Consider the following 23,242-nt stretch of genomic DNA (forward strand, 5'->3'; position numbering starts at 1 on the left):
AAGATTTATTTATTCAAGGACTCCACAGCTCCTGCCGACGTCACCACATTACAATTCGCCACGTCTGTCTGGGTCGTACGGTCACACAATACAATTTTCTGGAGGGACAAGAAAGTCTGTCTATCACATATTAAATCTGGCTGCCCTACGATAGGGTCTCCTCTAAACCTTCCGACTAAAAGCCATGTCCCAAAAATTCGCACACACGCTTTATGACCCGGTTTAGTAAACACACACAGACGCACCCACACTGCAAGGTTTCCCAAGATGCTCTTTCTAGAAAACAACCCGGTATTGTCTAGACGACTGTATTTTATGCTCCTCTCTATTTTCCTTCCTACTGACGTTCATCATAACGGACGAAATGGATTCATGACCCATGAATCAGTTGAACCCAAAGTTTGAAAAAGACATAGAAGGAAGCAGAATTTTTTTTTCAAATGTGGGAGTCAGGCTTTTATTTTATTTTTTTATTTCACAGATTCTCAAAACCTGATGAACTGAGAATTATTCAAAGTCCAGATTCCCAGGGTCTCAGCCCCAGAGATCCTGAGAGTCTTAGTGAGGCTCACGAACCTGACCTTCTCTATCAGGCATTCCAAACAATGCCTCTGCAGGTAGACTGACAACAGCAGTTTGACAAATGCTTCTCTAAACCCATCCCTTTGTTTTCAGACGAGGAAACTGAGGCCCAGATATGTACAAGGTCACAGAGTAGCTAATAAGAGCCTTGGGACTAGAACCAAGGCTCCAGGGTCCCAGAGCATCTCGGCAGGTAGCCAAGGACCATTCCCCTTATTTTAACCTCTGTGGAGAAAAGTAAGTAATAAAACTGAGCATGAGCAGGGAAAAAGACTAAAAACGTCAGAGGTCCCGTTGCAGAAATGAGCTAGAACCCAACCCAGGACTGAGCGCAGGTAGCTGACGATACCTTCCTTCCGATCAATAGGGCGACACAACGTGCTCGGCGGAGCGAATCTTTCCAAAACCTGCCTTTTTATCCTCAAAACTCAGAGGGTGGCCAGAAACAGAATACTCTGGCCCTTGGGACGCTCCCTGTTTAGCCGGCGGTTTTAGAAGACCCTTGCATCATTTCGAACTGGTTCACTTATCCCAGCTGAAACCCTGATTTCCCTGCAAAGTGCCGACGAAGCACAAATACATACTGCCTCCGTGTATCAGGGGAGGAGCTGAAGAGAGTGTACGGGCAGCAATGATTGTGACAGTAGGTGCCCCTTGAGTATTTGGGGCTCCTAGAGCATGCTGGCTGTTCCCACCCACCCCAGGGCGTTCCCATTCACTGCCTTTCCTCCCGGTGTACTCTTCCCCAGCAAAGCCACACCGCTGCTCCTTTCCATCCTCGGGCCTTTGCCCGACTGTCAGTTCATCAGGGAGACCTTTCCTGACCACTCAACAGGGAACAGCAAATGCCCCCGCCCCAGTCTTCCCTCCCCAGCCAGCACTCCTTAGCCCCCCTCACCCCCAGTAGAACTGTAGAGCACTGTGGCCTTCTGACATACGTGTTCATTCATTTGTGTGTGCGTTGATTGCCTCTCCAAGGCATTGTGACACTGGTTTTGCACGAAGGGTGTAAGACTCACCACCACCGTAAGAGGCAGGTGACCTTATCCATAGGTTACGGATGAGGAAAATGAGAAACGCACAGAGTTTAAGGTCGCTCACGGTTTCTCCGCTCCCCAGCACGAGTGCCGTGGTTCGTGGTGGAATCTGTGTGATGTAAACGCCCTTCTCCAGAGCTGCATCCCAAACAGTGCCTCTGCAGGTACTGCTAGATGCTTCCTGGATCCTTCCTGGTTGGCACTCCGTACATAAGTGAGGGAATTAACTTGAAGAAGTAATATTACTTCATTATGTGAATGTATACTGGGGAGATGCCTCTTTGTATGTATATAGGTTTCTCTCTATCAATTTCAAGAGAGCGTCAACGAGTGAGTGCCAGGTGCCATGACAGATACGCTCAAAATACAGCAATGAGGAAAAAAAAAAAAAACTTAAGACAGGGTTCATGCCCTCATGACACTTGTCACCCAGCACAGGAGATAGGCATTATTGAAATAAACACATTACTAAGTGTGAAAGTACGACCAGAGCACGTTATGAAGAAGAAGAGGGACAAAACTGTGCCAGAGGAGGGCAAAAAAAAAGACTCTGTGACGCCCAATTCTGTGTGCCAGCTCGACCGGGCTCAAATATTTGCTTAAACATTATTCTGGGTATGTCTTTATGAGTGTTTCTGGTTGAGATCAACATTGAATCGGTAGACTGGATAAAGCAGGTTTCCCTCCCCAGTGTGGGTGGGCATCACCCAATCACTGCAGGCCTTGAGCAGAACAAAAAGGCGGAGGGTGGGGCGCCCGGGTGGCTCGGTCGGTTAAGCTTCCAACTTCGGCTCAGGTCACGATCTCACGGTTTGTGAGCTCAAGCCCCGTGTCAGGCTCCGTGCTGACAGCTCAGAGCCTGGAGCCTGCTCCGGATTCTGTGTCTCCCTCTCTGCCCCTCCTCTGCTCACACACTGTCCCTCTCAAAAATAAACATTAAAAAAAAATTTTCTTTGAAAAGGCAGGGGGAATGAGAACCGCTCCCTGCCTTATGGTCTTTGAACTGGGACGCTGGTCTTTTCCTGCCCTCAGATTCACACTGGCACTACACCTTTAGCTCTCTTGGCTCTCCAGCTTGCCAACTCCACATCTTGGCACTTCTCAGCTTCTCATAATATGTGAGTCAATCCCATATATATATATATATATATATATATATATACACACACACACACACACATATATATTAATATATATATACACACATATATTTATATATATTAATATATACATATATTATATATGTATATTTATATATATGTATATATGTATATGTATAATTATATACTAATATATATTATATATTATACATACATGTATATATAAATATATATATAAATTTATTTATGTGTGGGAATAAATGGAATAAATACACACATACGTATATATGTTATCGTATACATAATAAATACTATATTAGAACATTACATCGTTATAAACTATATATCAATATCTAACATGATATAGGCAGATCTTAATATTACATGCGTAGAGTATCTATAATACACACACACTTGTTTCCGTTTCTCCAGAGAACCCTAACACAGCCCCACGCACGTTCAGTCTACCACCAAGACACGAAAGCGGAAGTGGACGTACCTGTAAAGCACCTGCGACCATTTCCCTGGACTGAGAAGGTCTCCTTCCTTTCCGTTAGAATACAAGCCCATCTGCTCCTCATTTCAAGGGTTCCTGAGAAAACTGTCCTCTACTTTTCTGGCTTGAGGAAGGCAGGGCTCAGCAAGAGACCCGATCATGGGAACCATGGTCAGGCAGGCAGCTCTACGTGGCCGGCAGGGAAGAAGCCCCCAGGGCAGGGTACGGAGACGCACATCCATCGGTTGATTTCTCCTGCCTCTGTGCACAGCCACCAGCAAGGAAAATTTGCTCAGATATCACCATTTGAGTAAAAATACAAAGAGATAACTAAATTTTCTGATACATTAAATGTGATCCTAAGTCAGATACAATGTATTTTTTTAAGTTTTTGTATTCTGAGAGAGAGAGACACACACATGTGGGAGGGTAGAGAGAGAGGAAGAAAGGGGGAGAGAGAGAGAGAGAGAGAGACAGAAAGAGAGAGAGAGACAGAGAGAGACCCAAGCAGGATCCACACTGTCAACGCAGAGTCTGATGGGGGGCTTGAACTCACAAACCGTGAGATCATGACCTGAGCCGACACCAAGAGTTGCACAACTGAGCCACCGAGGCACCCCAGATACAATGTATTTTTGACTGTTCACTGATCTGGGTTATTTTCTGCCACCGAACCCCTTCATCAGAGGGAAATTTGTAATCGCGTGACATTACCTCTTAACGTCCCAACCGTGGAATTTTTTAAAACTGTACTTCGCTCTGGTTTCTCCATATATTAATTAGCATAACTACAAAGGTTATTATGAAAACCAGAAAAATGAGACCTAATAAAGAGGCTTCCACTTAAAAAAAAAAACAAAAAAAAAGTTACTAAACTAGCAAGTTTTGATCAAATACAATTAGAAGAAAATCCAGGTGTAAATTTTGCAATCTTTCAAACCATAATATCCTTCAGTTACCTTCAAAAGAAACATCTCACCCAATTTTAAGTCTGATTTCCACCATCACAACTGCACAACTGCATGTGGAACCGTATGACGGCAAAGTGGCTCCAAACCCACAAGTCAACCTGTCCACACCAGAGAATATTCGAAACAAACCTGAAGATCCTCCGCAAGTACTGCTTGGAAGATAAGCAATTTTAGCAAGTGAAATAAAGAGGGAGTCTTTCTTTCCTACCCACTCACTTTCCCCGTGAAAGTCCTGGAACTGGAACTTCCAGATAGGAGAGGGCTAGACCTAGCCCTCCAAGACGGGCTCTGCTCCCAAACACTCGCAACGCGGCCGGTCTGAACCAAACGTGCGCAAATTGGAAAAGGCACACGGGATGTTGAAGACGTGTGTGTGAAATGAGATTGAACTGTCTCCATTTTTTTCATCGGTGATCTTTTGAAGAGACATTTGCAAGAGGTTAGATTAAACAAAATATACCGACGCAAGTTTCACCGGGTTCTTTTTGCTTTCTTTAAATAGGACTACCAAAACGTTTTCAATGCCATCTGCCGGTTTGTGTTATGTTCTACTGGACGGCATTGTGCTGGGGCAAAGAGGAGATGGAATTCTGTGCATCATGAAAAAGAAAGAGAGGATTTCATGGGGGAAAAAATAACACTTCTGTTGTCATAATTTAAAAATAAAAACCACTGCACACTAAAATTAGACTCATTGAAATAAAGCTCTTCAAAGACGCAAATGAACTGCACATGAATGTTGAGCAATGTCATCCATCCGTAAGCATTCCTGCTTTACAACTTTGCCCCATGTGTCATCATCCAAAGAAATCAATTCAAAGTGGTTATGGCATGTGAGGTCATCCCCGAAGCCAACCACGGAGAGTAGTCTCTCCCCAACTGCTCACTGACAGGCATATAACGTGCTCATTCGTATTTGCTGCTTTAAAGCCATCTGCGGTTATTGTTGGCAGACATGGAGAGGTGTGTAATAACAAGACAACTGACAGACAGAGGAGTGAATCAGCAAGACAGTTAATGCATCCAAGATGCGCCAGCGGGAGAAAATACCGACAAGGGTAGATGTAGTCATACACCACTCTACACCCATTAAAAGTCGATTCACACAGTGTGGGCGAGGAGTCACCCCATCGGTCTCCCGGCCGGTGCGTGCTGGAGGCCCTTGTTACATTCTGCCTGCCTGCTTCCTCTGGGAGGCTGGGGGTTCTTTGTAGAAAGGGTCCTATCACAGTTAGGACTTTATTTCGAAGTGACAGAAACTAACGTTAAGCTAGAGCAACAAGAAAGGGGGATATGTTTCACGCCAATGAAAAGCCCCAAGTACTTCAATGTCAGGCATCAAGACCACGATGACCCTATTCTCAGGGGACACAAAGGTTGCCAGCAACTCCAGACTTACAGCCCATCCTCTCTGCTACCCCTAGGTGTCCCAGACTTTTATTTCATTGGTTCTGATCCTGTTACATATGAATCCCTACCCATCACTGTAGTCAAGGATATGTGATATGCTGACTGGTCACCCTGAAAACATGCCACCTCCGGCCAAATTCCAAAGACTTCAGGCAGAGGTGGCAAAGCTAGGTCCCCAAAGAAAACTGCAATGTCTTTGCCAAAAGACTGGCGAAGCAGATGCTGGGCAGACAAAAAATGACCGGTGGCCGCTGCTATCTCGGAACCCCCATATCTGACCTGCACATAAAAGATACCCACTGATGAGTTTTTCCGGTGAATGAAGGCATGCATGAACGCTTCAGAAAAATGAATTCAGGATGCATCCCAAACACAGAAATGATGTCTGTTATTTCGAAATTACCAGGATGTTAATGACATACATTCATGTAACAAATGTTGATTGAGCGCCTACTATTTACCAGGGTCTGCTCTTGCCAGTGGAGACACAGATGTCAACAGCAGAGATGAAGTCTGGCCCTCGTGAAGCAGCTATTCAAGCAGGGGAGGCAGCACGTGCAAGATAATAAAGCGATTATTAGACGAATGATAAGTAGTATGAAGAATGATAAAGCAAGATAAGGGGATGAGGGAGTGACAGGTGCAGGGAAGAACTTTCTGCGATGATGATATTTACACAAAGAAATGAAATACACAGGAGGTGAAGGAAGGGGGTAGGTGAACATTTGAGGGAAGAGCATTCAAACAGCAAAGTCAATGGAACAGGGGCATCCGGGGATATGCCGAAAGGCAATGGAGGCCAGAAGAGCTGGGCTGACAGGTACGATGGTAGAAAAGACCGGACATCGGGCGAAAGGAGCCCAATCACATAGCACCTTGCAGGCCATGGCAAGAAATTTGGGTGACACACTATGAGTAATGGAAAGCCTTTAGCTGCTAGAAAAAAAGAAGGTGAATGAATCTGGCAACTGTGAGAAGCATAGATTACAGGGACACAAGAGACGTAAGAGAACCACCAGACTGGAAGCTGCTACAAGAATCCAGATGACAGAGCACAGCGGCTCGGATCACAATGGTGGCAGGAGAGGGGATAACAAGTGGTCAGCATCGGTTTTATTTTCGAAATACCCAATTCAATTGACCTGGGAGCAGTGAAATTTACACGGACAAGGGTATAAAAGTATGTGCTATTTACATACCCTCATTTACACTGCTCACACTGAAAATTAGTCACTCAACACTTATTTGTGTTCTCGTGGTGCTTTAAATGATACCTTAACCATAATAGTAATTCTGTTGCACTGTCCTTAAGTGTTTATCTTCCTGTCTCCATTACTCCCCACCTTCACAGTGGAGTATCTAGGAATTTAGGGACCATATTATCATTTTTGTACTTTCACAGTCTGTCATAGCCCTGAAGCACAGAGGAAGCTGGGAGTTAAGGCTTTGAGTTAGAAGGATGGGTGGGTGGAGGGGTGGATGGGTGTCGAGAGGGGGTGGGTGGTAGGGAGGAGGAAGGAACAGAGAGAAAAGAAAGGAGAAACATCAAGCAATTAGCCAAGAATACAAGCCCCCAAATGACCTTGAATTTGTCTACCTGGTACATCTAGAAAGAAGTTGGGGGTTTCGAGGATGTTGCTATTATGGAGGTACGAGCTACTGAGGTACCGTGCACTTTCATATGACGGAAGGAAGCGATGGCAGAGATGGGTTACATAACCAGGTCAGCTGATGAGTCCATGCATATGGAAAAATTAGCTGCCTTATCTTGCATTCCAGTGAAAACAGAGCTCCTTGCCTCATCAAGTATGGTGAAGAATTTACACGTTTACTTGTAAACGCATAAATTGCCCAACTACATTCAGTAGATAGAAAAACCCAATACACCTTGACAAGATTCTCAGGCTTGAGCACACATTAATAAAACACAGAGAACATTCCCCATCTCATTCCCAGAGCTGCCCATTGCCCCCACTGCTGCAGATCAACAGGATACAGGGGACATTCAACTTTTATGGAAGGTTGGCAGCACACCCAGAAATGGAATCCACATTTCTAACCTATAGGCTCCCTCCCTCGTAAGATAGGCTCCCTCCCTCCTAAGAATGCAAGGGTAAATTTTATTAGAAATATATGTTTCTGCAAAGATCCACTTAATTTCAGCAGTCTGGATTGGCATGCTGTGAAATTCAAAAGCAAATACACATCTTTAAAAAGATTTCCAGATGATTTTTTGCTGCCTTCCAATCTACCCCCAGTCCCCACGCACCATTCATACACAGTCTCCCCAAATACGTTCCTCAAAAGGAAAAATCATTATTGAATCATCACTGTTACTGAAATCATTATTCCTAAAGACTCTGAAATCAACAGTGAGTATCTTCTGGGGAAAAAAAAAAAAAAACACCTTACATAAATGCGTTCTATTAAAGCCGCCAGCTTGTGATTGTGTGCTATCAGGGATTCTCGACTGGGGACAATTATACCCCTGGGGACACTTGGCCATATCTGGAAACATTTTGATACAGCTGTGGCGTGCCAATGGCATCTGCCAGCTAATGGCCTGAGATGCTAAGCATCCTAGAACACACAGGCTAGTGCCCACAAGCATCCGTCCATATCCGTAGTGCCCCATTGAGAAACAGTATAAAATTCCCTAAGCAATTTTACAATTTTTTAACGTTTATTTTTGAGAGAGAGAGAGAGAGAGACAGACAGACAGACAGACAGACACAGGGCACAAGCAGGGGAGGGACAGAGACAGAGGGAGACACTGAATCTGAAACAGGCTCCAGGCTCTGAGCTGTCCTCACAGAGCCCGACACGGGGCTCGAACTCACGAACCGTGAGATCCTGACCTGAGCAGAAGTTGGATGCTTAACCGACCGAGCCACCCAGGCGCCCCACATTTCCTCAGCAATTTTAAGTAGGGACTATCTACGGAAACTCACTGCTTCTCCTTGAACCCATGGTCTGACGTGCCCCATGAGGTAGCATGAGCAGTTGATGGATGATATGAGAGGGCCATGATTCTGGAAACAGAGGGGACTTACTCCGGACCCACCTGCCACAGAGTGAGCACTGTGGAAATTTTCTGTTAGGTTTTTATGGCTGCATAACCAAATTGCCACATATTTAGCAGCTTAAAAGTAACACCTATTAGCTCACAGCTCTACAAGTCAGAAGTCTGGGCACAGAGCGACTAGGTTCTGTGCTCTGGGTTTCCCAAGGCCAAAATCAGGGTGTCAGCCAGGGCTGCATTCCTCGCTGGAGGCTCTGGGAAAGAATCCACTTCTAAGCTCATTGAGGTTGTTGGCAGAATTCGGTTCCCTCCTGTTGTAGGACGGAGGCCCCCGATCCTTGCTGGCAGCCGGCTAGAGGCCATTCTCAGCTCCTTGGGGCCACCTGCACTCTTCACCACATGGACCTCTCCATCTCCAAAGCCAGCAACGGAGACTCTGTCCCGTGGCAAATCCCTGGAGCCATGAACTTCTTTGACTTTTCCTGATTCCGCGTGATCATACAATTATCAGGTCAAACCTACCTGCAAAATCTCCCTATCTTAAGGTCAACTGATTTGAAAGGACCTCTGCAAAATCTCTTCCCAGCAGTACTGAAATTAGCAGCTGAATGAATAATTGGGAGACGTGTGTGTGCGCGTGCGTGCGCAGCAGGGGTTGCGGAGCTCAGGGCCACAGTTTGTACATGGCATCATCTTGTCACTTCCTTCTCAAAGCAGCCCTTTCACAGGGCTTTTTCCATCTCTACTTTACAGATAAGGAAACCAGATTCTCAGGGAGTTGAGCATTTCCCAAAGCTGAGGGAAGGATACATGGGAAATCTCTGTACTATTTTTGCAACTTCTTGTGAGTCTAAAAGTATTTCAAAATAAAAGGTCTTCAAAAAGAATAATTTTGCCAAGATCACATAACTAGTAAGTAAAAACGATGGGCTTCTGAGATCTCATGCACTGGAACATGCCAGCCTTCTTAAACTATTGCACGAGGCATTTCTAAGGTCATAGAGCCTCTGAAGCCCCTGGTATTTATCTGGCCCAGGGGTTCTCAGTAGTGACGGTGCATTAGAACCAACGGGGGAGCCATTAAAAAATGCTCATGCCTGGGCCCCACCCCTAGATATTCAGCTTCAACTGGTCTGGGGTAGGATCTGGGCATCTGTGTTTTTTTAAGGCTCTCTAGGCTAAGAATCACTGACCTACATGTGATTTAATCATAAATGACATTGTTACATATGCCGGATTAAACAGAAACTAGTATTTGCTTTACACACAAAAAGAATCCTTTTGAAAGCATGAAATTCATCTGGCTTCAATGCAGCCTACTGGAAAACAATGAGTGCAAAATACTGAGATAAGACTAAGACACAGGAAAATACAAGATATGCATGCATGCGTGTGTGTGTGTGTGTGTGTGTGTGTGTATTATGTAAAGTACATATAGAGAGCAAGAGTGCATTTAAGTAGTATTTTCTACCTAGTTTCTGTCACTTTGAAATAAAGTCCCAACTTTATCTGGACTCTCTGTGCTGCACAAAACAGACCTACACTCAACAACCGAGGTTGGAGAATAACTGTGTTCACTGTTCATCCACAGAGAAATTAATCTGGGGTAACTCTTCCTCTGCCCCCCGGAGGTGGCAAAGAACAATATGAAAGGGACGCGAAGGATGGTCAAGTCACAGAAGGAGCCGACACTGAAAAAGCAGGCTGCTGTAGGAGAGCTCAGGAAATCACTGGAGAGATAATCTCTTCTTACTAGCTTATGGCAGTCCCTTTCAAGAGCCGTCTCTCAACTAAGGGTAGCCGACTTCCAGTAAATTAGCGGTGTGCATTATATAATTTATATTAGAAAGCACGCCCCCTTGACTTGCAGCGGTAATAAGGGCAGATAAAATATTTCAGAGCTCAGCGGCATGAATAAGCAATCAAAAGAATTCAGCCACGAATGAAATCCTTAGATCCATCAAAGGCATCCCTTCAGGAGAGGTGAGCATGCCGTCCAGATAGCATGCTCTCACCAGACTTGTATTAGGGTATTTGAGGGTACTCTGCCCTGTAATTGGATAGAGAAACCGTGGGAACAGGCTTCCACAGAAACGACTTGATGTAACTGAAAGGGCACTCCTGGGTTTGTGGACAGAGATGGGTAGGAAGCCTGGGCAAATAGTATGGGTCATGAAAGCTTTAATGGGCAGTGCTTACTGGGCCGGTTTATATTTGGACTTCACGAATTCATCGGGACCACCTTCTCTTAAACGGTCTATCGTTGATGGTGGGAAACCGTGCAATTTTACCAGCACATATGCTCCACTGGAGAGAACCATTCACCTAAGTGACTTTCTTGGGCTCAACGAAGACAAAGGTGAAACGAGTTCTCAGTAACTATGCGTGATTTACAACCAATCAGAGCCAGTAATAGCCAGTGACGTTGGGTGGCTAGGATCAATCTCAGCAAGGAAATTTCTGGCCATAGCTAATGTCTAGTGTGTGTGTGATGCCTCAGCTTTTCACAAAGGCGGTCTCTCGGTGTCTCTCTCTCGGGAAATATAGAATTGCATGCAACTAAGAAGACTCATCCATATGCATGCCCTTTTCAGCAACAGCAAAAGACTGGAAACAAACCTATTGACCAGAAGGGAATAATATGCAGCAGTTGAAAGAATAAGATAGATGTACGCGTACCAATACAGAAGGAGCTCCCAGATATGTGTTATTCCCAAGCACTCCCCCTTCCCATCACAAAAATGCTTCAGGAAAAGTGCTAATACAGCTTATGGACATTTTAACTGTGCACATGAGCGCACGCGTGCGCACACACACACACGCACGCACACCCCACCAGACGTAATAAACTCTAGTTTCAAAAGGAGATTCAAACCCATACCTGCAATCCTTGGCTTGCTGTGCATCACCCCTCACTTCCTTTTAGGCATTAACTCACATATCATGACGTAAGTGAAGACAAAATTTGGTCTTGTTTGGAAACACAGAGGAATGGAGCACGGCCCCGAGGCTACCGGAGAGATGAGAGAGGGAATCAAGTCCAGAGCCCCACACACGTGCTCTCACACAGTATATAGGTTCCAACTGTGGTGTCACCGCTGAGTAAGGCACCTGAGACACCAGGCACCCAAGGAAACGTTGGACTCCTCTCCAGAACTCAGGAGGCACAAAAAGAGCAGAGTCAGAAGAAAGACAACAGTGATGACATCACTGGGTACCTCGGGTCCCGCCTTGCTCAAGGCTAGCCATCCTAGGACAAGGACGAGGGTGGGAAGGATGAATGTGAGTGATCTCTGAGCCAAAAAAAATGTATTTTTTAGGCTTAACCTAGCTCGAAGTGGAGCAATTCTACCCGCCAGTGAAGCTTCCCAGGATACACAAACCAGAATGTTCTACGTTTGGAGCCACACTAGCCACGCTGCCTGCCCTCTTAGCATACACATCGGCTGGTGCCAGTTAGAGCATGGACAGTCACACTTACGTGCCGCGATGCATCCATAAAGCAAAAACAATTGTCCCAAAGATGTTCCAGCTGTCCCGTCTCCCCTGAGAAGATTCTTCGCTGACACACTCAGGACGCTAATTCAGTCACCAGTGCCCGTTGGGTGGGACCATCTGTGAAGGTTTTTCTTGCGTTTACTCAAATGGACGCCTCGGCTCTACCCAGGATCCACAGAAATCTCAGAGGTGGGGCCTAAAAATATGATGCTGGGGTTTTTTGTTTGTTTGTTTGTTTTTAGGTGCCTCGGTCCTTTTGTAGTGCGTGGGGGCCGGGGGGGTATGCTACTTTAGACCTTGAACACCCCTACGCTCTCTGGCGGTTAAATCTTATGAAGGCCTCAGTCTGTGTCTTAGCTGAATCCTCCTCTCTCCACGACCCCAGTTTTAATCACGAAAGGAAGTGCTCCATAAATACAAACTATTATTACCGTGGCTACAAGTTTCCTGCCTGCGGGTGGTAAAGAGGACTGGCATTAGCCAACGTTGGAAACACCTTTACGGAAGGAGGTCCGCAATCATGGCAATTATTACTCTCTCATTACCACTACCAACATCATTACTAGGCGCTAGGCGCTGTTTTAAGCATTGCACCATTCCGTATTTTCCTTCCAAGTCAGCATCCATAAGCCCCATTCTCCTCATCTCACCGATGAGGAAATGAAGCGTGGAGAGGTCCGTGATTTGACCCGAGTTACGTGGTTACTGAAGGCCAGAGCTGGGACTTCCAAGTCTGAGCTCAAAGCCGGTACACCACGCTCTCTACCATGCATGCCTCCATCCAGACCTTCACGTGTGGGCTGATCTTTCCCCGTTATTCTTTACCTTTCTCTTGCTTCCTTCCTTCATGGTGGATCACGTAGCGGTTACTTGCTCCCATAAAATCTCCAAATATCGTCTGCAGGGTATTGCCACCACCCAGGGCCCTCTTCCCCTTTGGACAGGCTTGAGGAGGCTCCAGGACCAGCGTGCCATTGCCATTTCCTTCCCAGACCCCCTCCTAGTCCAAAGCCAAGGGTAATGAAGGACGGGGTGCCCAGCACGTGCCAGGCTAAGTGCTCATCATGTGTCGCCACAGTCCCCCGAAAGCGACAGAGTTACATCCACGTTACAGGTGAAAAACAACAGGTGCAGAGGCATGGAGAAAGCCCAGCACTCACAATCCTGGAGGCTGGGGGTTACGTTCCTCTGGCGGCCACCCTCTCACAGCCAGAGAGCCCCGGGGGGAAGAGTCAGCCTTCCACCCTCCCATGTGAGCACCCCTCAAGGCAGCCTCGGGACCCTGCTCTTTGGCAAGAACCTTGGCCCTGTTTTCAGAAAAAAAGAAATTAGCTGGCATTTTGCTACAAGTATTGCTTGCAGCAAATCATGGCTGAAGAGTGGCCAAGAAAGAAAGAAAGAAAGAAAGAAAGAAAGAAAGAAAAACATCTTTTTACCCTTGATGAATCAATAACCTAAGAAAACATCTCTGATTTGGATCAGCCTGTATCCAAACACTTGTGAATACAGCCCAGTCTAATCCTTAATTTCACATGATCCTCTCAAGTGATTGAGAAGTTCCAAGGGGGTGTATGTAATTCAGCAAACCCCTGCTTAGCTAACAAGTCGCCACAAAGCAAGACAGCGGAGTTTCTTTCTGCACGTCTGGACTAAAGTCATTTAACTTCAGCCCTTTTATGAACGGAAACCAGCTTTCTAAAGACTGTAGGGAAGGCAGTGGCCAGCAAGAGACAACTCAATGGCTGAGCCTTCTGAGTCATAAAATGACTCTGAAAAGGGGAGATCAAAGCTGTCCTACCGCCTACAGAAACACAACCGCTTCTAAAGCTCCTCGCAGGGACCGGGGCTCTCTGGAGAGCAGTCTAGAGGCCACCGCCAACAAAGGCATGAGGACACCGGGGCAGCCAGCCACGGAGGAGAAACACCACTTACGGTTTAATTGTTGGGGACAAGGAGAGAAGAAACGAAAGAAAGCTGAGGGACAAGAACTAGGCGGTATGTCAGGACTTGAGGCCAGAGGGATCTCCTGCGCACTTTCCGCTGATCCCCTGAATGCAGTGCTGAGCCTGGATCCTGACTGGAGACGAGGGAAGACAGCGGGCCGAGCAATCCTCCGCTCTTCGCCAGCTGGGAGCTCGCTCACTGTTATTCATCAAAGGTAGAGCACCAAGTACACTTAGTACAGATCTGGGGAGGGGAGCAATACGGCGGAAGTTCCCACGAGCCTTGTCACTTGATCCTCACATGGTGAACGGAGCTTGGTGCTCGAGTGTGTCAAGCAAGGGGTGTATTTCCCCAACGGGAACACATGGAAATTAGGTTTATCAGGCACCCGCAAAGTGCAAGTAATCTTAGAGCTAGAAATTGCTCTTTTAGGGTGAACCACAGAAATCTGGACAAGTTATTGATGAAAGTACGCCTTCAAGAGAGGGGAGCAGCCCAATTAGTATTAGAATGCCACCTCTGGGAGCTTCGCAAGCCGCAATCCACATTAGCATATTAAAAGGTGTGGACCCTATTACAGAAAAGACTTCTAATTGCATTTAAACCTAAGGTTTCCTAACTCTATGGGAATATATGGCCACTTATATGGTCATGAAATCCTTTTATTCCGGGAACATCTCCCCCCCCCCCCCCCCCCGGTTAGAAATCAATACGTAATAGATCTTTTTTGGGAATCATCGCTTCGATTTTCTTGTTAGTACCAGACTGTCAGTTAGGAAAATTCTAGGCTTAAACAAATGTCCTTAAAGTAGGGCATTTCTAAGTTGCTAATATGCTAATGTGCACAGTAGATCTCCCAGAGGTGGCTTTTAGTACTCTTTGACTATGCTTCCCCCATTTTTAAAACCCTACGCCGTGAACTTCTTCTATAAACTAGAACATGGCATCCAACGTGCTTGTGACTTTATCCGCTGTACCCTGACAGGTGCCTGACAGAAGCTAATCAAAACTTGTTGAATAAAAGGATAATCTTTCAATGTGTCTTTTCAGTCTGTTCTTAAAACATGACATTTCCACTAACTTTTAGAAATGGGATCGGTCTGTCAAACCAAAAGCAATTATTTTTTTTCCCAACAGCAGTTATTAAAACAATTTGCCTATTTGTTCAACGTCTTGATCCAATGGTTCTCTACTGTTAATATGCATTAGGAGTCACTTGGAGAATTAGAAAAACACACATTCCTGAGCTTAGCCTCTCTGACCTTCTGTTGTGGGTAAAGAAATTCAAATTTTCAACACCTCAGGCAAAGTTAATGCAGCTGATCACACTCTGAAAACCAATGTCCTGATTAAAAAAAAAAAAAAAAAAAGGAGCTCTAAGGCAAAACATTTTTGAGCAGAAAGGCCTTTTGGATCTCCCAGCATGGAGGCAGAAAGGTACAAGTTTGTTCTACCAACCCAGAAGACAAAATTAAGAAATACAGGTGAAAGTCATAAAAAGGTAGGTGGTAGTTCAACACCAAGAAGCGAATGCTAACAACAGCATGGGCTTCCTGGACGTAATGACCTTCCCATGGCTGTGTTAGTGGAAGAGAGGCTAGATACGGTAGGAGGAATGTACATGGCAAATGGTGGTTGGGTTAATCTGCACCCCCAAGATTCTGGGACAAAGGCTGAAACCCAAGACACCCTCACAGAGTGCGAGGCAGTCAGATGTAGGGGGCAGTGAGGAGTTGGAGTAGGCAAGTTCCTGTCTAAATGCACTCAAAACCCCAAAAAATAATAATCATGCCGGGACACCGCGGGAGGCAGGATTCACCCAGGGAAGTTTGCAACTTCTGTTCTGTCCCTTGTTCTAAGTAAATAATGGCCTGCTCAACTCCTGAGTAAAGCGAGCCCTGTCAGTCGTGAGGAGGGGAGTGCATTTTAAGCAAATACTCGAAGGACAGTTTAATTCTGAATTATTGAGGGAAATTCCCTGCCAGAGACATCCTCTCTGGAATATGCACGTACACATGTATATACATAGGCATCTATTTCATGATTATAACCTTCCTACCCTTTCTCATTCTCTCCTGGGGCTTCCCTGGTGACCAAGATAACAGGTTAGTTCTTCCATGGGTGCTTCGTTATGGAAAGGTGACCTATTGTCCTGAGACACACTGCATTGCACTCGAGGAAGTTGCTGTAACCTCTAAAGGCATTCCGAGGCCAGTCATCCAGCTCCATGGGGGTAGAAACCCTGACACAGAGCCTTCCAGTGGAAGAGACTCTACCTATCAGTCTCATTCGGCTCCCGTCAGCTTCTACATCAAGGCAAGAAGAGTTGCTCGTCTCCTTTAGCACGTTAACCCTGCCAAGTCTCTCCAAAAAAGCATGGAGAGGTTCGCCCCTCTCATGAACTCTTCCATTATTCACTGCTCGGAAGCCATCAGAGTAGCTGCTAATGAACTTTAGCAAAGGTATAACCTTTTGTTTGGCCAAAGAAGGAGGGCAAGGTCTATGACTCCTAAGGGGCTGGAAGGATGAAGAAAGTCTTCCTCCTGCCACGAATATTCCTCCCCATCACCCTCTCTCCCTGTTTCTAGTGAAGTGTCCCCTCACCGTGGTACCTCAGATGATCTCACCGTCTTCACTACTGCCGTTTGATAGTGCTTCATAAGCAGGTCAGTGCCTTGTTAGAGAATCGCAGCCATCCTAACAGAGAGGTCACACCAGCAGAGCAGTGTTTTTGCTCAGAATTCTGGTTTCTATTGACAGAGAAAAGGGAAAAACACCACAGCATAGGCTGGAAGCATTAATACCATCTGTCTGCAGGATAGAGACGAATCACAAAAGAGGACATACAGATGGCCAGTGAGCAGAAGAAACGGTACTCGACTGCAATCACCACCAGGACACCACAAACTAAACCCGTCATGGGGAACCACGTCACGCCCATCACTTCGGTAGCTAAAATGGAAACCAGAGACAACAAGTAAGTGTCGGCGAGGATGTGGAGTGACTGGAGCTCCCATACCCGCTGATGGCAGGTGCAAAGTGGCACAGCCACACCCAACAACGCGTTGTTAGGTATACTTCCGACAGGGGTCCACAGGCTCACCACAAGGCACAGACAAGAATGCTCAGCGGTACTCCAGAATAGCCCAAACCAGAACGCTTAGACGCCCACCGACCTCTAAATGGAAACCTGGTGAAATATTCACGCGGACGAATACTGTGTAATTTGCCTTACGTAAAATATTAAAATGGGCAAAAGTAAGCTAAGTTAGAAGTTAGGACAGTGGTTACCTCTGGGGGTGGGGGTGGGGTAGGGACCGGGGAGCGGACACAGGGGGATCGTCTGGGACACTGGGAATGTCTTGTTTCATCTTGGTGGCGGGTACATGGGTGCGAACTGTGTGAAAGTTCACTAGGCTGTGCTCTATGATTTTTGCCTTTTTCTGCATGTTCGTTTTGCACGTTTCCGTACACACATTATACTTCAACACGGGGCTTCAAAAATTAACTCAGAGTGGCGTCCAGTTTCTCAGTTGTGGTTTTTTTTCCCCTTTCATGTTTCTTTCTTGTTGTTTTTTTCTCATCAAGTTTGGGGGGTATGTGTTTGTGTTTCGTAGTCGTTTGGCAGGGTCACGGAGAGGTGGGGATCGGCTTGATTCTCACCCTACCCCATAGCAAGTGGGCCCCGCCAGGGTCAACAAATCGGCTAATCAGAGTCAGATGCCTAGAGATGGCAGTGGTCTGAGAAGTTATTTTACATGATGCAGGAGAGGAAACTGAGACCTAGAAAAGTTATTTAACTGATTACATGCAGCTGGCTTCTGGAGTAGGGGAGACAGAATCCAAATGTCATGATTCCAACCCACATTGGCCTTAGACACAGGCGCATGTGGCCGTCAATTCTCTCACATCCATCACAACGATGGAAATTTTTCACTTGCCTCATTCCCGTTTGTTAAGCGATCATTTGCTCCCGGTGACTCTCCTCCCCAGGAGAAGTCAACTGACATCTATTGATAGGAGGCAACTGATCAGATTTCCTGTCATTCACAGAGGGGGGAATCCCAAGAGAGGTACGTGAGGTGGCTAAGCGTTGCCGGAACTAGAACCGCCAGGGAGCGATTATTCCCTGCCAGGAACCGCTTCGCATCGTCCATGTAAGAAGTCGCCTAATCCCCACAGCTCTGTCTGTGCTGTAAACCCTCTTGTTATTTCCACTCTAGAGCTGAAGACACGAAGGCATATGGAGGTTCATAACTTGCACCTCCACGGTGTTATGTGGAATGGGATAGTTTAAGCCACTACAGTGAGGTGCCTCCACTCCCGAAGGCATTAGGATACAGGAGCAGACAGGAGACGGGGGAAATACGGGACAATGCCCGGAAAAGAGCAGAAGACCCATCACCATCAAGCCCAACAACACCACCACCACCACCACCAACAAAACGCCAAATCTATTTGTGGGTGTGCATAGCCACGTCATTAGTGAGTCATGGCGGTCATTTACATGGATCAAGCTTAGCTGGGAACTGTCAAATCTTTGCCTCCCCCGATACTGCAAAATTACACCAAAGAACACCAAAACTCTAGTTGTGATGAAAGGTGATAGCTGCATTTCAGGCCACGCTACGAAAACGAAGTTGAATAATAAAGTTTCGACTGGCGCAGAACGTGGGAGTTTTCATTCACCGGCACCTACACCTCCCGCCCCGCTCCTTGCTCGGTGTCCTGATTTACCGTGCACGTTACGAACGACATCGCCACTTGGGCTTTCCCACACTTCTTCCGGACATGCCAGGGCATGGCCAATGATGTGTTTGAACACACACACACACTCTTACGTCCGTGCAAGAGGCTTCTCAACGGCAGTGCGAACCCAGAGCCGCATTTACTGCCTCGTAGATTTGACCGAATCCTGAGGCAAGTATCGTTTTACACCAACAGCCTTGGCCTGGAGCTCAGCTGTCGAGGATCGCACAGAGAGGAAATGACGCTCGTCCCCAATACTTTTTAAGTGCTCTGCCTCCCTGGATGCCACACTCAGTCCTGCCAGTCCTCAAACACACCACACCACACCACAGTCTAAAAGGATGTCTTGTGCGAGCAGGACATGAACAGCTTAGTTCAAAGAAAACAAAGGGCCTCCCTTCTACAGTGAAGGTTGGGCTTAACGGGGCTGCTGAACACAATTTTGCATTGAAATACAGTTTTCCCGTCTCAAAGCAGTGTAGAAGCATGCAGCTTGTTAGATTTATATAATGCCTGGGTCTCTTAAGACTTTACAAAGCGAATGGCATCCATCAAATTAATTTCCTCAGGGATCGTCTCAAACACAGAGAATAAAGAGGCCCAGACCATTAAACATCAAAAGAATGTTCTAAATGGTAATTAAAGTTCTATTCTATTTTCTTTTTCTGGGAGCAGATTAGATTAATTGAGAATATTAGAAGTATCAAAGCTGACAGTGTGAATGTGTCGAGCTGGCTGGAAGAACACTTAATATTGCAGACATCTGTTCATTCGAGGTCCACAAAACACAAGAAAGGGGGAGTCGACCCAGCGTGCGGGGTGCTTACCAAGCCGGCACACGTAGACACAGCGACGGAGGAGAAGCTGTCATTTCTGATAAATCCCTGATAGAAGCATCGCTGCACTGCGGGTTCCGGAGTCTCCAAAGCACCATCATTTCCAAGTACCTGGACAATAAAGTGACTGCTCAAAATCGCCGAGGGCTTCAGTTCTAAATGTAGTTCCTGTCCAAATGCTGAAAATCGGTAATGCGGGGAGCTGCCGGCACTCCCCGCCGATCGCTTTTTCCTGCCGTTGTGCAAAATGTCGTGTGAAATATACGACCCGCCTGAGTCCACTTCCACCGGCGTGACAAAGACGTAATCTGCAACGGGAAAGTTTTAGCTGTCAGCACCCGGTACCCACAGTGCCAAAGGCTCGCTTTCCAACAGGCTGGCGGGGAGCAAAGGACAGCTCAAAGGTATCTTTGTTTCCACTGCCCTGCACCTCGCTTAACGGGAACTCAGAGCTGCTCCCGAAGAGGAGAACTCTGTGGCTTTTGCAAGGAGCTCTGTGACAGGGATGCCTACCAAACCGAGAAGTCAAGCACGATCTTCACGAATGCCAAGAATGTTTGCGAGAAAATGCCACAACTCTCTCTCGTGGTCTGGAGACAGAGAGAGATGAACTGGAGTCTGGGAGGTGCAGAACCATCCGTACATAAAAAGTGATCTTTTGGACACAAAATAAATACAGAACCGCAGAAGTAAAGAAATGCATCATTTTTTTTTTTTTCCGAGGAGATTAATATCTTCGGGCTTAAACTGAACTGGGAGCACAGGGGGAGGCAGAGTTTAAATTTCAAATGATAACTCCCAGTGCTGAGTAACTTGAGATGCTATCTCAGATAACGAGCGAATACTGGCAGTTTCAGATTTCCGAGAGCAACTACATGTGATAATAAAACCCCAGCGCTTGTATTGCTCTGAACGTTTTACTCTGAGCTTTTCCAGGGACAATCCCATTTCACTGTAAGCATAAAATACAGTGGATGCATTCAAAAATGTCTCAAAATTGTCAGAACTTTCCTATTGAGTCTGATGGTTAAAATTGCTCAGACATGTTGGTGAGGGAGGGAGTATCAGTCAGGGGAACACCTGGAAGGCACGTTTAAAAATACTTTCCCCATTGCTCTCTAGAAGAGCAGCACTAATTGCTGCTTGCAAAAAAACCAAAAAAACAAAAAACAAAAAAACCCAAAACCCAACCAACTATTTGCTGCTGGAAAACCGAAGCCAGCACACCGTTTTCTATCACAGAATGCTGAGACCAAGAACTACCATCACAAAAGGATTTGGGACAGACCTTCTGCGTGTTCGAAGACATTCTGCGTTTCCACTTTCTAGGCACAGAATGGGAAACTAATTTGGAAAGTGTTTAGAACGATTCCGAATAACTAAGAGGCATGTTTGAGTCACTTGGGTCCCTGGTTACTGGAGGAGGAAAAGAGAGAGGCATTTCCCTTTTCCCAAGAGAGTCAACAACCAAGTAAGAAAAGCTCAGGAATGAACAGAAGGCTTGTAGGCAAGAAGGATCCATGAGCGATGTGCTAATTGAGCCTCCGTTTGGAAAAATAAAATCCCAACATGACAATAATTTTCAACTGTGTTCTTCTGTGTACGAACCACCTGTGACTCTGATTGCTTGAGCCACTACCCTTCTCTCAGTCTTCTTTACAGCCCGCCTCTCCCATTTTCTCGACTCCTCTGACTAGAAATACTATCTCTGACATGCTTGTTAAAAAATAACTGGGACATAAGTTTTCCTCCTCTCTTACCCTTAAAAAACTGAGTTTTGTTTTTACACTACTTCTGTCTTAAAACTCTGTTGCGCTGCTTTACAGGAATGTGACTCTTGATTAAATGCAACTTTTTCTTATCAAAAAACCACCTCCTTTCTCCACCGTGCTAAAACCCAAGTGTGGAAACTGGGCCAGCGCATGCGCCAGTCTCTGCAGGAAGAGGTTTCTGACCGCTTTCCCCAAACCCACCTGAAACCCCACCTGCTCTTAGCCAGGGGGCCATGGGTAGCCTTATCCAGCCAGCCCTCTAGGCCATCAGCCCACAAATCCGCCTGCCCCAGAGGGAGCCTCCAGCTTTTGACCTCTAATCGAACAATGAGGGGTTGTTTCAGAAACTCCAGTCAGCCTCTCTGGTTGGACAAACGGTGAATTTCTCAGGAGTTAATTCCTGGCTCTGTCCCCTCCCCTCATCTCAGCCACATTTTCCCCGGCCTTGATTCGAGGACTCTGCCATTTCCCCTCTCCCCAATACGCCTGGCTCTCCCACAGCAGGAGAGGACCCTGCAAGGCTAAAACTCCTAGAATCCGGGTTGGACATCAGGTTTGCTAGACACGTGGATGAGCTGTTCTCCTGTAGCTGGTGGAAACAATGGCAACCATCAGGAAGTTAATAAATGACAGGAGGGAAGGGTGTTCTCTGGAGGTTTTTGGCTGGGAACCTCAGAAGAGATAAAGCCCCCAGAGACCTCCAGCTTACCTGCTCTCCTCCTTCTAAAAGCAGTCTTGGGGCATCCGTGACCCAAGGGCAGGAAAAAGGAGAGAAGGAAAAGAAGAGAAGGAACACAAGTGGAGAGGAAAACGAGGAGGAGAGACGGGGAAGGGGAGGTCTCGCATTTTTTCACTCTCCCCCCCCCCCAAGCATTAGTTCCCACAGGCTTTCCCAGAAAAGGAAGGAAATAAGGAAGGTGCCTTCTGCTATCAACCAGAATGTCCCCTTCCTAATTTCTCACCGCAGTATGTTTTTTAAACAAGCCGTCTGTGACCCAGGGAAAGTATTGTTTTCTCAATTATGCGACTTTCAGCTCAAGACACTGATTCTTTTGATAAGTTCAGAGTCCTTGCCACATCACCCCCCCCCGCCCCGCCAAACAGGAACCCTTTCCAGGATGGGCACACACCTGCCAGGTCGGGGCGGGGAGGGGAGGGGGGACGTGGAACGCGCCTTCCCACTTTCCCCTCTTTCGGGGAGGGGGGGGAAAGAAGGGACAAGTGCCCGGGAAGGCCCTTTCTCGGGGTGGGGAGCAAATACGAACCGACGTTTAATCCGCCGCCGCCGCCGCCGTCACTGGCTAGGGCTGCGGCGACCGACGCACAGCAGAGGCAGCACAGCTGGAGCGCCTGCAAGAGAAAAGGTGACACCGCGCGTGAGGGGCGCGGCGGGGCTGGCGCCGGGCGCCCCCCCCCTCCCCGCTCTCGGCGCGCCCCTCGGCGGGCACCTGCCTTGGCCACGCGCCCCAGCCCCGCCGGAGCCCGCGGCGGGCCCGAGCGGGCGGCGGGCAGGGCGCACGCGAGCAGGAGGGCGCACTCCATGGTCAGGTGCGGGCGCGGCGGCTGCGGGCGGCCGGACGCGGCGGGCGGAGCGCACTGGCGGCGCGCATTCTCCCCGCCGGCCCGGAGCGCGGCGCTCCAGGTGCGGCGCCAGGTGGGAGCCGCCGCCGCTCACCTCGCGGGCCGCGCGCGCCGGGGCCTCCCCTCCTCCGGCCGCCCGCGCGCCCTCCCTTCTGCCGGCGCCGGCCCGCGGAGCTGCCGCCCGCCGCTCCCGGGAGGGGTGGGGTGGGGGGGCGCACGGGGCGGGGGTGGGGGCTCCCCGGGG

The 23,242-nt window shown here is 47.3% G+C and overlaps 1 protein-coding gene across 1 annotated transcript in view; it reads right to left on the bottom strand.

The window, feature by feature from the left end:
* Window positions 1-22,959, bottom strand: part of ADAMTS18 (ADAM metallopeptidase with thrombospondin type 1 motif 18) — a 139,139-nt gene extending 116,180 nt beyond the window's left edge. Inside the window, exons 1-3 of the mRNA XM_047079265.1 lie at window positions 22,870-22,959; window positions 22,683-22,767; window positions 19,637-19,953 (exon numbers count right to left, since the gene is read on the bottom strand). Of these exons, the coding sequence (XP_046935221.1) occupies window positions 19,637-19,953; window positions 22,683-22,767; window positions 22,870-22,959 (492 nt within the window). The remainder of the gene's footprint in view (window positions 1-19,636; window positions 19,954-22,682; window positions 22,768-22,869) is intronic.
* Window positions 22,960-23,242: the final 283 nt, after the last annotated feature.

Source organism: Lynx rufus, unplaced genomic scaffold (genome assembly GCF_022079265.1).
Source record: "Lynx rufus isolate CCGP_SWC_20201006 ecotype Redwood Valley unplaced genomic scaffold, mLynRuf1.p SCAF_16, whole genome shotgun sequence".
Classification (NCBI taxonomy): Eukaryota; Metazoa; Chordata; class Mammalia; order Carnivora; family Felidae; genus Lynx; species Lynx rufus.